This window comes from Schistocerca gregaria, chromosome 2 (assembly GCF_023897955.1).
Source record: "Schistocerca gregaria isolate iqSchGreg1 chromosome 2, iqSchGreg1.2, whole genome shotgun sequence".
NCBI lineage: Eukaryota > Metazoa > Arthropoda > Insecta > Orthoptera > Acrididae > Schistocerca > Schistocerca gregaria.
Genome location: NC_064921.1, coordinates 104,938,047 through 104,952,095, shown reverse-complemented (window position 1 = coordinate 104,952,095; position 14,049 = coordinate 104,938,047). Strand labels below are relative to the sequence as shown.

The 14,049-nt window shown below is 44.0% G+C and overlaps 1 protein-coding gene across 1 annotated transcript in view; it reads right to left on the bottom strand.

The window, feature by feature from the left end:
* Positions 1-10,576, bottom strand: part of LOC126336449 (SET domain-containing protein SmydA-8-like) — a 332,354-nt gene extending 321,778 nt beyond the window's left edge. Inside the window, exon 1 of the mRNA XM_050000158.1 lies at positions 10,405-10,576. Coding sequence (XP_049856115.1) covers positions 10,405-10,428 — 24 coding nt within the window. The 5' untranslated portion in view covers positions 10,429-10,576. The remainder of the gene's footprint in view (positions 1-10,404) is intronic.
* Between the last annotated feature and the right edge of the window lie 3,473 nt (positions 10,577-14,049).

Below are 14,049 nucleotides of genomic sequence, written 5' to 3'. Positions count from 1 at the left end.
CTCATATGGGTGCTTCACTTTTTTAATCAGAAAAGACTTGCTCCAGAAATCAAGCTGTTCCGCATGCAAATACAGCCAACGCCATGTCGGCATCTTTTTGGAATATTAGAATAGTTGTGACATATTGCAAGTGACACACGGATAAACGGAAGGTGTTAATCACTCTTCAGGCTAAATTCGAGACCCATCGCACAATTGGACACCAATGTGTAGCTAATATGGGCAAGACGACACATTAGCCGATTTAATTGGCGCCTTTGTGAGAGGGCAATGCCTGTGCCACATTGCTGAGCAAACATAGTCATCTAGAAGAGAACGAAACCCAGTCCAACAGGAGACGTGTGTCGTCCTAGAAGCCGCTGTCTCTAGCCTGGACAGATACCACGTCCCTCGCGTTTTTGAAGACGAGACAACAGTTCTACCGCTAGGTTGTAGTAGGTGGTCAACATAGGCCGTAATATCACTGAATGTTTCCTTCCTGCCGGACATTTCGCCTCTGTAGTGAAATGGTGCTACAGGTGGCATTCAGCTCCCTTCGCACATCACATTGATTGCTACCAACCTTTAGTCTATCGCTGTTGATGCAGCTTCAGGTAATGTACCGCCTAGTTAATACTTAACTATTGTGCGCCAGAGGCATACGATAACAGGCCCCAACTTTAGCGAAAGCCTCTGGCAATAAGGATTTTGCTATTCATACCAGACAGGTTCACTTTGAAGTTCTACGAATGCTACATATTTCTATTTTGTTCTGTCACAATCTTGTTCTCCCCCTCACCGTGACAAACATTCTTGACTCCTTCCCATGACCTTTTAACTTTCGGTTACCTTCATTACAATGAGATGACAAAACCACGGGATCCGTCCAAATATCGTGTCGGAACTCCTTTTTGCCTGGCTGCGTGCAGCATCTCGACGTGTCGTAGACTCAGCAAATCGTTGGATGTCCCCTGAAGAAACATTGAACCATGCTACCGTTACAGCCGTCCATAATTGCGAAAGTGTTGGCGGTGTAGGATATTATGTTCGAAATGACCTCTTGATTATGTCGCATGTCGGGCGACCTATGTGACCAAATCATTCGCTCGAATTGTCCGCAATGTTCTGACCCAGTGACTTGGCGCATTGTCATCCAAAAAAGCCGATAGTTGTTTGGGAACATGAAGTCCACGAATAGCTGCAAATGGAACCATTTCCGGTCAATGGTCGATTCAAATGGACCATAGCACCCAGTCCGTTCCATGTAAATACAGCCCACATCATTATGGATCTACCACCTGCTTGCAGAGCGCGTTGTTAAAAACTTGGGCCCTTGGCTTTGTAGGGTTTGCACCACACTCTACCCTTCCATCTGACAAGGCTACGCTTTTCCAGTCATCTATGGTCCAGCCGATATGGTCACTAGCCCAGGAGAGGGGCTGCAGACGGTGTGTGCTATAGCAAAGGTACTCGCGTCGGTTGTCTGATGCCATAGACAAGTAACGCCAAATTTCATAGCAATTTCCTAACGGATACGTTCGTCGCACGTTCCTCATCGGATTCTGCGGTCTGCTTGTCTGTTAACACTGAACTCTAAGCAAACGCCACTGCTCTGTGTCGTTAAGTGAAGGCCATCGGCCGCTGCGTTGTCCGTGGTGAGAGGCAATGCCTAAAATTTGGTATTCTCGGCACACTGGATCTCGGAATATTGAATTCCCTAATGATCTCCGAAATGGAATGTCCCATGCGTCTAGCTCCAGCCATCATTCCGCGTTCTGCGTCTGTCACTTCCCATCGTGCGGCCATAATCACGTCGGATATCTTTCCATAAAAATCACCTGAGTACAAATGACGGCTCAGCCAATTCACTGCCCTTTTATACCTTGTTAAGCGATACTACCGCCGTCTGTATACGTGCATATCGCTGTCCCATGACTTTTGGCACCTCAGTATATTTCATGATAGAATGCAAAAAATACCTACAGTTTAGCAGTTACGACGTTGTCGAGCTGTGAGGTAACTCCAGTTGTAACGTGAACGATAAAGCATTCCGGATACGATATCGATGTTAGCAGAACACTACACCACGTAAAAAATTGCTTACAGGATGCCGCTACGGCACTGGCTGACAAGAAATAGCAGTCGACTACTTGCTACGGTATTGTAATGTCGAGTACACAGCAATGCCCGCGGGCTATTGAAGCACGTAGTTGTTTGCTAACTTTGCTTACGCAAAACTCCCGAAGAACGTGCCACAAGCGGCAGCGAGCGAATTCAGATGAGAAAGTGAGCCGTGCCAGGCAACGCACGCTTTACAGCCTAGCATCTCGTCATGTCTCATAGGAACGCCACGAGTGTGCGATTCCAAGCAATAACACAAGTTTTCCGTGTCGAACGTCGCGATTTTACATAATTAAGATTGTTTAGAAAACAAACTCTTTGCGGCTGTACTGTAATTTTCTGAAAAATATCATGTTCCTCGTAATGATTCAAGTCACTTCTAAATAAACTGTTTTGGATGAAGAACCAAAAAAACTATTTATGACCTTGAGACACACAATTATCCTTCGATATACACCAGAGTCAGCAATATTGCAGTAGCGAAAAGTGCTCTTTGCTGTAGCGGAAATCTACGTGGTCAAGTGACTAGAGATAGCAACGTCCAGCTCAAATCACTGCAAGGAATTTGAAACCGAAAAATGACACTAGTGTTACTGACAATGTGGAGCGGAAAAACGGCGACGAAATCGAAGAATAATGTGTCCAAACGTACTTGCAAAATCTTAAAAGCTGAGTAAGTCGATGATGTGCAAATCATAGGAGGGAACTGATTAGTCTGCTCTAAAGAATAAGAAGTAAACACCAATTTGTTGATGTACATAGATGTGCAGTTAGTGGGAGTTTTCTGCGGTACTATATAAAGTAGAGATCGTAACACTTAAGCTAAAAAACTCAGAAAACGGTTGTCCAGCGAGATTCACTTTTCAAACGTAATATTTAAACGAAAGAACGTACGCTGAAGATGTTCTGTGTATTGTGGTAGGTTTATTAAAAAAATGAAGCAACACAATTCAGAACGCTATTAATGTATTTACAGGAGGTTTCGTTTCAGACACATTAAGCTGTGAATACATTTTAGGAAGCGTAACAGTGAAACGTAATGACGAAGAAAAATGTCGATCAACTTTTAACCACTTCTATCGTTCCGTACGTGATAGACATCCACTTGCGCGGTTGCTATATTCATCTCTCTCTTCACTGGGCGTAAAACGGCTGTAGTGCCGCAATTGCCTTGTCAGGTACACTGAAGAGCCGAAGACACTGGCAAACCTGCCTAATATCGTGTGGAGCCCCAGTGAGCACGCAAAAGTGCCGCAACACGACGTGACATGGACTCGACTAATGTCTGAAGTAGTGCTGGAGGGAACTGACACCATGAATCCTGCAGGGCTGTCCATAAATCCGTAAGAGTACGGGGAGGAGGATATCTCTAATGAGCAGAGCGTTGCAAGGCATGAGCACAGATATGCTCAATAATGTTCATGTCTGGGGAGTTTGGTGGGCAGCGGAAGTGTTTAAACTCACAAGAGTGTTCCTTGGGCCACTCTGTAGCAATTTTGGACGTGTGGGGTGTCGCATTGTCCTGCTGGAATTGCCCAAGTCCGTCGGAATGCACAATGGACACGAACGGATGCAGATGATCAGAAAGGATGCTTACGTGTCACCTGTGAGTCATATCTAGACGCATCAGGGGTCCAATATCACTCCAATTGCATACGCCTCACACTATTACAGTCTCCACCAGCTTGAACAGTCCGCTGTTGACATGCAGGGTCAGTGGATTCAAGAGGTGGCCTTCATACCTGTATACGTCCATCCCTCGATACAATTTGAAACGAGACTCGTCCGAGCAGGAAACGTGTTTCCAGTTATCAACAGTCCAAGTCGGTAACAGAGAAGCTTTGTGTCGTGTAGTCAGCAAGGGTACAGAGTGGGCCTTCGGCTCCGAAAGCCCATATCGATGATGTTTCGTTGAATGGTTCGCAGGCTGACACATTGAAATCTGCAATGTCGGAGATCTGATGTTTTACCGGATTCCTGACATTCATGATACTCTCGTGAAATGGGCATACGGGAAAATCCCTACTTCATCGCTACCTCGGAGATGCTGTGTCCCATAGCTCATGTGCCGACTATAACACCACGTTCAAACTCACTTAAGTCTTGATAACCTGCCATTGTAGCAGCAGTAACCGATCTAACAACTGCGCCAGACGCTTGTTGTCTTATATAGGCGTTGCCGTATTTTGCCTGTTTATGTATCTTTGTATTTGGATACCCATACCTTTGTTTTCTTTGGCGCTTCCGTGTAATGGGAAGTGCAGCTCCTAATGTACTCACGTACGTAAACGTCATCTAAGTAGTGCTGCGAGAACGGAGAAATATGTGCCCCGTGTACAGGCCAGTACGTTGTTTAGGCGTACTAATTAATCTGATATAGAAAATATTATACATTAAAAAACCAATAACGCTGTTAAGTGTTTCATCTTTTCAGGAACGAATCAAATGAAAGTGCCAAGAACCACAAGGAGTGGCCATATTACCAAAATGAAAGTCCAACATTGTGAACTAAAATAATCAGATACACTCGGAAAGAATTTGGCCTGAAATGTAGGAGAATTTGCAGACTGATATTCTGAAATGTATCATCTGTATCGTAGTAATTTAGATCACTTAACACTCGTAAAATTTACGATTGCAGTTGGGCATTAACAGGATATTTTGCACTATTAAGTACGAAACACACCATTGGAGGTCTAATAACGGTAATTGAGTAATGAATAATCTGTAAATTATGACTTCCTTCGAACAAAATGTGGAGTACTAAACTTTACGAAGTTTAGTGGAAATTTCACATTTACCCCCTCAGTGTTTTAGGGTTATCGGCGAAATATATTCAGTACTATTGCTATCACTGCATCCAGGCGATGGACAAAAATGTGGAAGCACCAAAAACACTACATATACACAATGCAGTGCAGGAAATCTGTTGGTATACAAAACAGCGTCGGGTCGTCTCGAAAAGGATGAATACAAGTGATGCGTAGTTTTCAAGCGAATCTTACACCATTCTTCCTATAAAATAGTGCCAATTTCAGGTAACGATGATGGCGCATGATGATCTCGCACACTTCTCTCCAAAGTAGATCATGTAGGCTCAATAACATTGAGACCCAATGACTGGGGTGGTCAGGAGAGAATGCGAAAATTCATCCCCGTGCTCACAAAGCCAGTCATGGACGATGCGAGCTACACTGTGATCAAAAGTATCCGGGCACTTTGCTGAAAATGACTTAAAAGTTCATGGCGTCCTCCGTCGGTAATGCTGGAATTCAGTATGGTGTTCGGCCACCTTCAGCTTCGATGACAGCTTCCACTCTCGCAGGCACACATCCAATCAGGTGCTGGAAGGTTTCTTGGGGAGTGGCAGTCCATTCTTCACTGAGTGCTGCTCTGAGGAGAGGTATCGATGTCGGACGGTAAGGCCTGACACGAAGTCGGCTTTAAAAAACATCCCAAAGGTGTTCTGTAGGATTCAGTCCATTACAGCGATGTAATAGTCGTGTAACCACCCCGTGCACAGGTTTTGCGTTATGAACAGGCGCTCGATCCTGTTGAAAGATGCAATCGCCGTCCCCAAATTGCTCATCAACAGTGAGAAACAAGAAGGTGCTTAAAACATCAGTGTAGACCTGTGCTGTGATATCGCCACGTAAAACAAGGGGTGCAAACCCCCTCCATGAAAACACGTCCACACCGTAGCACCACCGCCTCCGAATTTTACTGTTGGCATTACACACGCTGGGAGATGACGTTCACTGGGCATTCACCATACCCACTCTCTGCCATCGGATCGCCACATTGTGTACCGTGATTCGTCACTCAACACAACAGTTTTTCCACTGTTCATTAGTCCAATGTTTACACTTCTTACACTATGCAATGCGTCGTTTGGCATTTACAGGCGTGATGTGTAGCTTATGAGCAGCCGCTCAACCATGAAATCCACCTCCCGCCTAACTGTCATAGTACTGTCAGTCAACAGACGAGCTCGGCCTGTACGCTTTTGTGCTGTACCTGTCCCTTCACGTTTCCATTTCACTACCGCATCGTCAACAGTGGACGCAGGTATGTTTAGGAGTGTGGAAATCTCACGTGCAGACATGTGACACTAGCGACACCCAATCACCTGACCACGTTCGAACTCCGTGAGTTCCGTGGAGCGCCCCATTATGCTCTCTCACGATGTCTAATGGCTACGGAGGTCGCTGATATGGAGTACCTGGCAGCAGGTGGCAGCACAATGCACCTAATATGAAAAACGTGTGTTTTTGGGAGTGTCAGGATACTTCCGATCACATAGCGTATGACGCAGGGATTATATGGCCCGCACGCGTCAAGTCCGCTCAGACAAGTGTGAATGACTAAGAAGAAAGCGGCGGATCATCTCTCTGCGAAGGAACGGGAGTCGAAAGAGACGTTAACGCCATCCTGCTCGAAGAAGCGCACGGCTTAATTCCGTCTGGAACGCGCCGGAACGGCGTTGCGGCACCTCCCAGGGAGTTTTTTTGAACTTACTGGAACAAGTCGGCACTGGAGATTTAAAATAGCTCGCCTATATTAAATCGTAAACTAACTATAAAACGTAAACATAATTTTGCGCTGCTCCGGTACCATGGAATGTTGTGGTGAGCATCTATCTACTAAATATCCGTCTGCGTGTCTCATAGCACACCGTGTTTTGTTTTTCCTATTTCTTCTGGAAGTCGGGTTTGGACGTAACCCCGATGAGCCAGGAATATCTTCATCGTTATTCATAGTTAAATGCTTATTTAATTAATACTGGACATGCATTCACCCAGCAGCTCCACAGAAACTTTTTCAACGTTGCGGCTGGCAGCAATCGAAAGTATGACTATGTAGTTCGTGAGGACTACCGACTTGCCTCGATATGAATCTGTCGAGCACAAACAGGGAACTCAGTGACACTGCTACAGTGACAGACGGTAATAACACCTGTTGTTTGAATTCAATCTTGGAGTTTTATTGTTTTGATTATAAGACATTGTTTTAAAATCCTTAATTTCAGAACAGTACTTCACCAAAAAAAGTTTATCACTGTAAATTTTATTATAAGTTTAAAAAATCGAAACTTGTGATTTTTTTTGGCACCAGGGGGGGAGGGAGGGTGTCGTATGGTTGAAGAGGTGCGTTCTGGCACCTAAAAGTTTAGAAATTAAGCACTGGAACAGTGTATAGCAACCGACGCGATAGTATAATGAAGTCATGCATAGGTTTTCATCGTCTTACATGACATTATGACAAACGTCTCTGTGTGCTGGATTGCGCGCCTCCTTTCACCGATTCAAAAAGCGCGCCGAACATATGTTGCAAATATGACAGGCGATTCTAGATGGCTTCTTTTTATTCCTAATCACCGTGGACCAGTGCTGGGTGGATCACTGCCATCGCGAGACAAAGGACCAAAAACAACAACGGAATTATGTAGATTCACCATCGTCAAAAAGAAAAACGAATCCCCAACCACCATACCGCAAAGTGTTGCTGGAACTACCCAAGGTGTGGCGCTAATAATATTATGCTCCTAACAGGCAAACCGTCACAGAAGCCTACAATCGAAATGTCCTGATAATGTTACGAGGAACTGTCAAGACAAAGCTTCGCAGGACTCTGTGCAGGAGTGTTTTTGTCCACGACAGCCTCAAAGGACAGTGACAAATACTGACTGCTTCGTTAGGCTATTAAAATTTTGCCGCCAGCCGCGGTGGTCTCGCGGTTCAAGGCTCTCAGTCCGGAACTGCGCGAGTGCTACGGTCGCAGGTTCGAATCCTGCCTCGGGCATGGATGTGTGTGATGTCCTTAGGTTAGTTAGCTTTAATTAGTTCTAAGTTCTGGGCGACTGATGACCACAGATGTTAAGTCGCATAGTGCTCAGAGCCATTTGAACCATTTTTTGAAAATTTTGCCTCACTTTCCGTGTTCATGGTGCCCAATGACATCTTCCTCTTTCTTCGGATGAAGAAAACATTGCGCAGCAGGCACTTACAGAACGAGGGAGAAGTGATTCTCGAGGTGTTCCTTTTCCTGAACATCCAAAATGCAGACACCAACAGAGGTCTCCGCCAAGGCATCCAGCGTTGGCCAAAATGTGACGCATTGATGGGTGAATGTCTAAATAAGGACCCAGAAAATCATCGACTTTCAATATCACAGGTTATATTTTTCCGGATTATGATTAAAACTTCGTGACTAGCCTTGTACTCGTCGTAACTAAGGACGGCGCGGGATTAGCTGAGCAGTCTAAGGCCCTGCAGTCATGGACTGTGCTGCTGGTCCCGGCGGAGGTTAGAGTTCTCACTCGGGCTTGGATGTTTGTGTGTTTGTCGTTAGGATAATTTAGGTTAAGTAGTGTGTAAGCTTAGGGACTGATGATCTTTGCAGTTAAGTCCCATAAGACTTCACACACATCTGAACATTTTTCGTAACTAAGGAAGAATTTTTGAGGTAGAATAACTAGCGTTACATTATTTGTAGACAAACCAAAGGTACGCGTAATATCTTCGAAATTACCCCAAACATCGTTATAACTGAGTCGTTGAAGTACAGAAACGTAAGTTCTGAGAAAAACAGACGTTTGCAAAAATCAAATTCGTAGACAAACCACCAGTCTCATACGTCTACACTGTTTCTTAACAGTCTCAACATGCTACATTTCCTATGAAAAAATAACGTACCCACTTTATGCTACGAAATACTAATATTTGAGATTATATTTACTACTAATGTTAAACACAAAACACAAAAACTCCATGTGGGATAGTGGCAATAGTGTCTTTTGATAGTTGTAGTTTGTGATTAGCTTGAACTGGAATCAGAATACACACTAAATGCACCCCCCCCCCCCCCCCCCACACACACACACAATTATGACCTATTCCAACAGTTTGCGGAGTCGTTGTCATCCTTTCCATTATGGCCGAGACACCTACAATTGTGAAGTACTAGGGACATGATGAAGACAGAGTTACATTGTCAACCCTAGATAACAACTGAACAGTGCAGAGCAACAACACTAAACTTTGTGCTTATGGACGACGCAGATTTTCATGAATGTCCATATACCACAACGTTTCGGGAGTCAAGCACATGTCATCTAGCTGTCCGTGTCAATCCTAAACAAACATGCCCTTAAAAAGCACCCAGAGTCATACACGTTTAAGTAGGTTATGTAGGGTTGACTGATGACCTCACAGCTTAACCCATAACCTCTGTAAAAAAAAAAAAAAAAAAAAAAAAAAGGAAGTGAGCGTATGGCATCGTTGGCCGGGAGGCCCCTATTCGGGGAAGTTCGGCCGCCAAATAGACGTCTCATTTCATTCGACACCACATTGGGCGACTTGCGCTCCGGTGATGAGGATGAAATGATAACAACACAACACACAGTCCCAGAGCGATCTCCAACCCGACCGGGAATCGAACCCGGGCCACCTAGCTAAGCAGGCGGACAAACCCCCCAACAATCGATAAGTCAATATATGGTGAATGCAGACAACCAGATGATGGGAGCTTGACTCCCGAAATGAGTCGCTGACGATTATATTTCTAACATTAGTAGCTGTATGCTAGATTGATTATAACGTTTAGCTTCACAACTGCTAACTCCGGTCCTTAAGATGGATAACATTGGAATACGTACAGCAAATCGTAGGGAGAAAACAGAACTAACTTGAATTTAATGTAAACGCATGACTGGTAAGTACACGAAATCAATCGATCATCTCAAATAATTATGATCTTTGTAGAATCTGAGCAGAATAAAAAGAACTTTAACGCTTTCAGAGCTGAATTTTTCTGGAGGATGGAAAATTTTTCTTTGTGCTGATCACTTTAGGTGATTCTTTTTAACGATTACTCAATTTTTGTACAAAATAACAATAACAGCATTCAACTATACAGTGGAATATAGCGAACCAACTACATCCGTGTATTCTGGTGGTCACGAGCTGCTGCGCACTGCTGATATTTTCATAATGGTGCCCTAAAATTGACAGCACTTGCGCATGATGACCAGGTTGAACATTCATAAATGTGTACCTCAGGTTTCCATTGGGAAAAAAATGCTTCTGTTGCAGCTAAGACACAATAAACGTTAATGTACACAATTGTAGCCAGAGTGTCTGAAAGGGCTGACTTAACGAGTAAAGAAATTCACTCGCTTTACAGGGTAAGGAATAACAGATATTTCATCCACACCCCAACGTATAAAACTGAAAGTACGGTGATGTGGGTTGCGAGCATACAGAGGAAAAAATATGTTAAAAGATTCCAGTGCACGCGACTGACCTTGCCCTTCCTTGAGCGATGCATCTCGAACAGCGAAAGTGTTACGACGGCAGCACACGCACAGGCACACACGGCGCGCTGAAGCGTCTCAGGGGACGACCGCGTCGCGATGCGTCCAGACGCCTTCTGGGGGCTGACAGCTGCGCCAGGCGCCCACCAGCGTCCCAGGGCGCATGCGCCGTTCCGGCCCTCGTCGGTCAGCACGGCGTCGCGCACGTGCGACTGTGGACGCGAGTGCCTTCCTCCTCCCTCCCCCCCTCCCCCTATATACACCCGCGACTGACGGCGCTTCCCCGTAACGCCCGCTATGGAGCTCGGTGGATTAAGCGCATCGCAAAATACGGCGCGCAGAAATATCCCAAAAGCTCTCAGACGCGGGGCTGAGACGGTAGCGCAGCAGCCGTAAGAGATGTGAGAGCTGTGCTTACCTACGTGTCGACAGGATTCAGAGTGCTTTTTGATGGCCGGCCTGTTTGCTACTCATAGAGGCTTGCAGATTTCTGGCTTCCATAATTTACGCTTGGTGATGGAGGCACTTTTGAGTAAAACTATTAATGTCTTTACTATAAAATTGCTGGCGAAACCACGGTGGTACCGATTTCAGCGTTAAAAATTCGAGAAGCTTCGTACGGAAAAGACGGTTAGAAATAAGCGATGGAGATATCATAGAAAGGCATTTGTTTCTCGTCAGTTGATGTCTCTGTGATGTCTAAAGTGCAGCAGGCAGGTGAGCTACACCCTGTTCGAATCTCTAAGGCGGATTATGGAGGGTTAATTCAAGCCCTTGATATCAGTTCGTCAACTTACAAAAAAGTCATCTTTCAACCCAACTTGGCCGGAGTGGCCGAGCGGTTGTAGGCGCTGCAGTCTGGAACCGCGCGACAGTTACGGTCGCAAGTTCAAATCCTGCCTCAGGCATGGATGTGTGGGATGTCCTTAGGTGAGCTGGGTTTAAGTAAAGTTCTAGGGGAAGGAATGAAACTTCATTGGTTGAAAGAATATGAAATGTTATTTCGGTGTTTACAAAATCGAGTTGAATGGGTAAGGTGGGCATGTCATTTTGATTTTTGTGAGTTATCAGTGTGCAAGTCGGCGAGAGATTAAGTCATGTTACTGTCAATCTTTAATCTTGTTGTGGCACAGTCTTTTCTTCTGTGCAGTTTGATACAGACTTAGTAGAAGTGTGGTAAGTGACGGACATATTTAGTAGTGCAGTGTCCCCTTGCGATTGGACCTGTTGGATGAAGAAAGATTTATTGTAAAGGACAACAAGGATGAATATGTTGTATATATTGGAAAGCGAAAAGAATATAAATTTTGAATAACGTCCTTATTTTTAGAGAAAAGTAGTTTAACGTACGACTCCAGCAATGAGCAGGTAATTTATTATAATAATTATTGTCACCTAGTTAACTTGTTCAGAGCTGAGAGAAAGACCACCCCACTACCTTGAGTCATGCTTCAGCATATTACCTTATTAAGCTGTTTGGTTCGTATAGAAATTCTCTGTTAACTTTGCACCCTTTTTAAATCACTCTTCACTTTGTTAAGCATAGTGTTGTTCAGATCGGTGTTACGTATGAAGAACACGCGAAGTTTTACTCTGTCTTTTTCAATACATGCTTCATTCTAAAATTGGTGTCTTGGAATATCATTGAAATGCATGGGCTAGCAGGACAGAGCGGATTAGGTTGTGGAAAGGGGCCAAAATGAGTTCAGTCTGTTGCACTCAACATAAAAACCTTATTTATCAACACACAATATTACAACAAGGTTGCAAAATACTCAGAACTTTAATCGACCTCCTTCGATCAACTTTATGTCGACTGAAGGCCACATTAAAAATCTAAGACACAAGGCTTACTCAAAATTGAAATACAAGGTTCTTCTAGAGGTTTTACCCGAGAATATTTTCTAAATCTTCAATCTAATCGGCTGAAGGCCTTAGCAATTTAATTTTAATGGAACAAGGCTGGAAGTCGCATATTAAGCAATAAGAGGAATTTCAATCAAAAGGCAGAAGACCTTATCTTAAAACATTTCATGCAAATTGGGCTGAAGGCCTCATTCAAAAGCATAACAATGTTATGCCTTAAGAGCAAGAGAAGATAAATTTAAGAGATATTAAAACTCAGCTGAAGGCCGCTCACCAACAAATAATTTAATGGCTTAAGCCCTAGAAGAAGAGTTACAATTTTAAAGGACAGAAGGTCGTATCTTAAAACATTCCATATAAAATAAAGAACAATCTCGTGCATTAAGGGCAAGACTAGGACATTAATTTAAGAGATATTAATACTCAGCTGAAGGCGACATGTCAACAACATATGTTTAACGGCTTAAGGCCTAGAAAGAGTTTCAATCTAAAAGACAGAAGGCCTTATCTTAAAACCTCTCCAGTAAAATTCAGCCGAAGGCCCCATATAAAAATATAACAATCTCATACCTTGAGGGCAAGACAAGAACATCAATTTAAGAGGTATTGATACTTGGCTGAAAGCGACACATCAAACAAATAACTAAACTGCAAACAGGGAAATTACTACATAACACAAAGGGAACTGCGCTCAAAAGTTTCCAAGGGTCGGCCTGGGATTGTAGCTCTAATGCCCGTTTAGGTGAGACAGGCAGCCTGTCCAATGACTTCTTAATCTGGAGGCAACCCAACCAACAGACAGCCGACCGATCAATCAACCAAATCAGTTCCGGTCCACGCAACTAGCAAAACGACCACAAGATTTCAATACACGACAAATACAATATTGGCATCCACAACGACCAACAAGACCTCAGCTGTCGAACTACGCGGTGCTGCTGCCACTCACGGGCAAGTAAGGCACGAAGTTAGTGACGCCAGTAAATGGAATAAGAAAACGAGGCACAGCTCAGTCATTTCATATGAATAGTTACTTTCCCCATCTCACTGTTTAAAGAAAGTTTACCATTACGCATTACCGTATTGCATCATATGGTATGCAACAATTTGAATATTGTGTGGCAATTTTATTTAAAAACAGAAGTCTAGCACAGCCGCTGCCTGTTTGCTGTTGTGCTATCGAGAAATCTGCATCAGTGTTGTCAAGACGCGAAGAAAGTTGCACATTTAGTATAACGACAAGTTGTACTGAATACAAAAATGTTTCAAACGGCTCTGACCACTATGGGACTTAACTACTGAGGTCATCAGTCCCCTAGAACTACTTAAACCTAACTAACCTAAGGACATCACACACACCGATGCCCGAGGCAGGATTCGAACCTGCGACCATAGAGGTCGCGCGTTTCGAGACTGTAGCGCCTAGAACCGCTTCACCAATCCGGCCAGCTACTGTATACAATCACTTACAGTTCTTATTAGCTTCTGCTTAATCAAAGGTTAGCATACGAGTTTGAGTAAATAACAGTTTCTGGGAACATATTTTTGGTAATATCTAGACTTTTTATAGAGCGGGAGACTAAGTTGGGCTAAATTTCATATAAAAACATAGTGGGGAACTTGTAAATGTACAAAGATATTGGCAGTGTAAGTCCATTCATTGCTACGACATTGCACCACTCTCGCCTGGATGCCTGCCTTTCCCGAGGAGAGCTGTAACTGTTGTAACTGATTCTCGAGTCCTGGGTACTAACACTGGGACGGAGTTG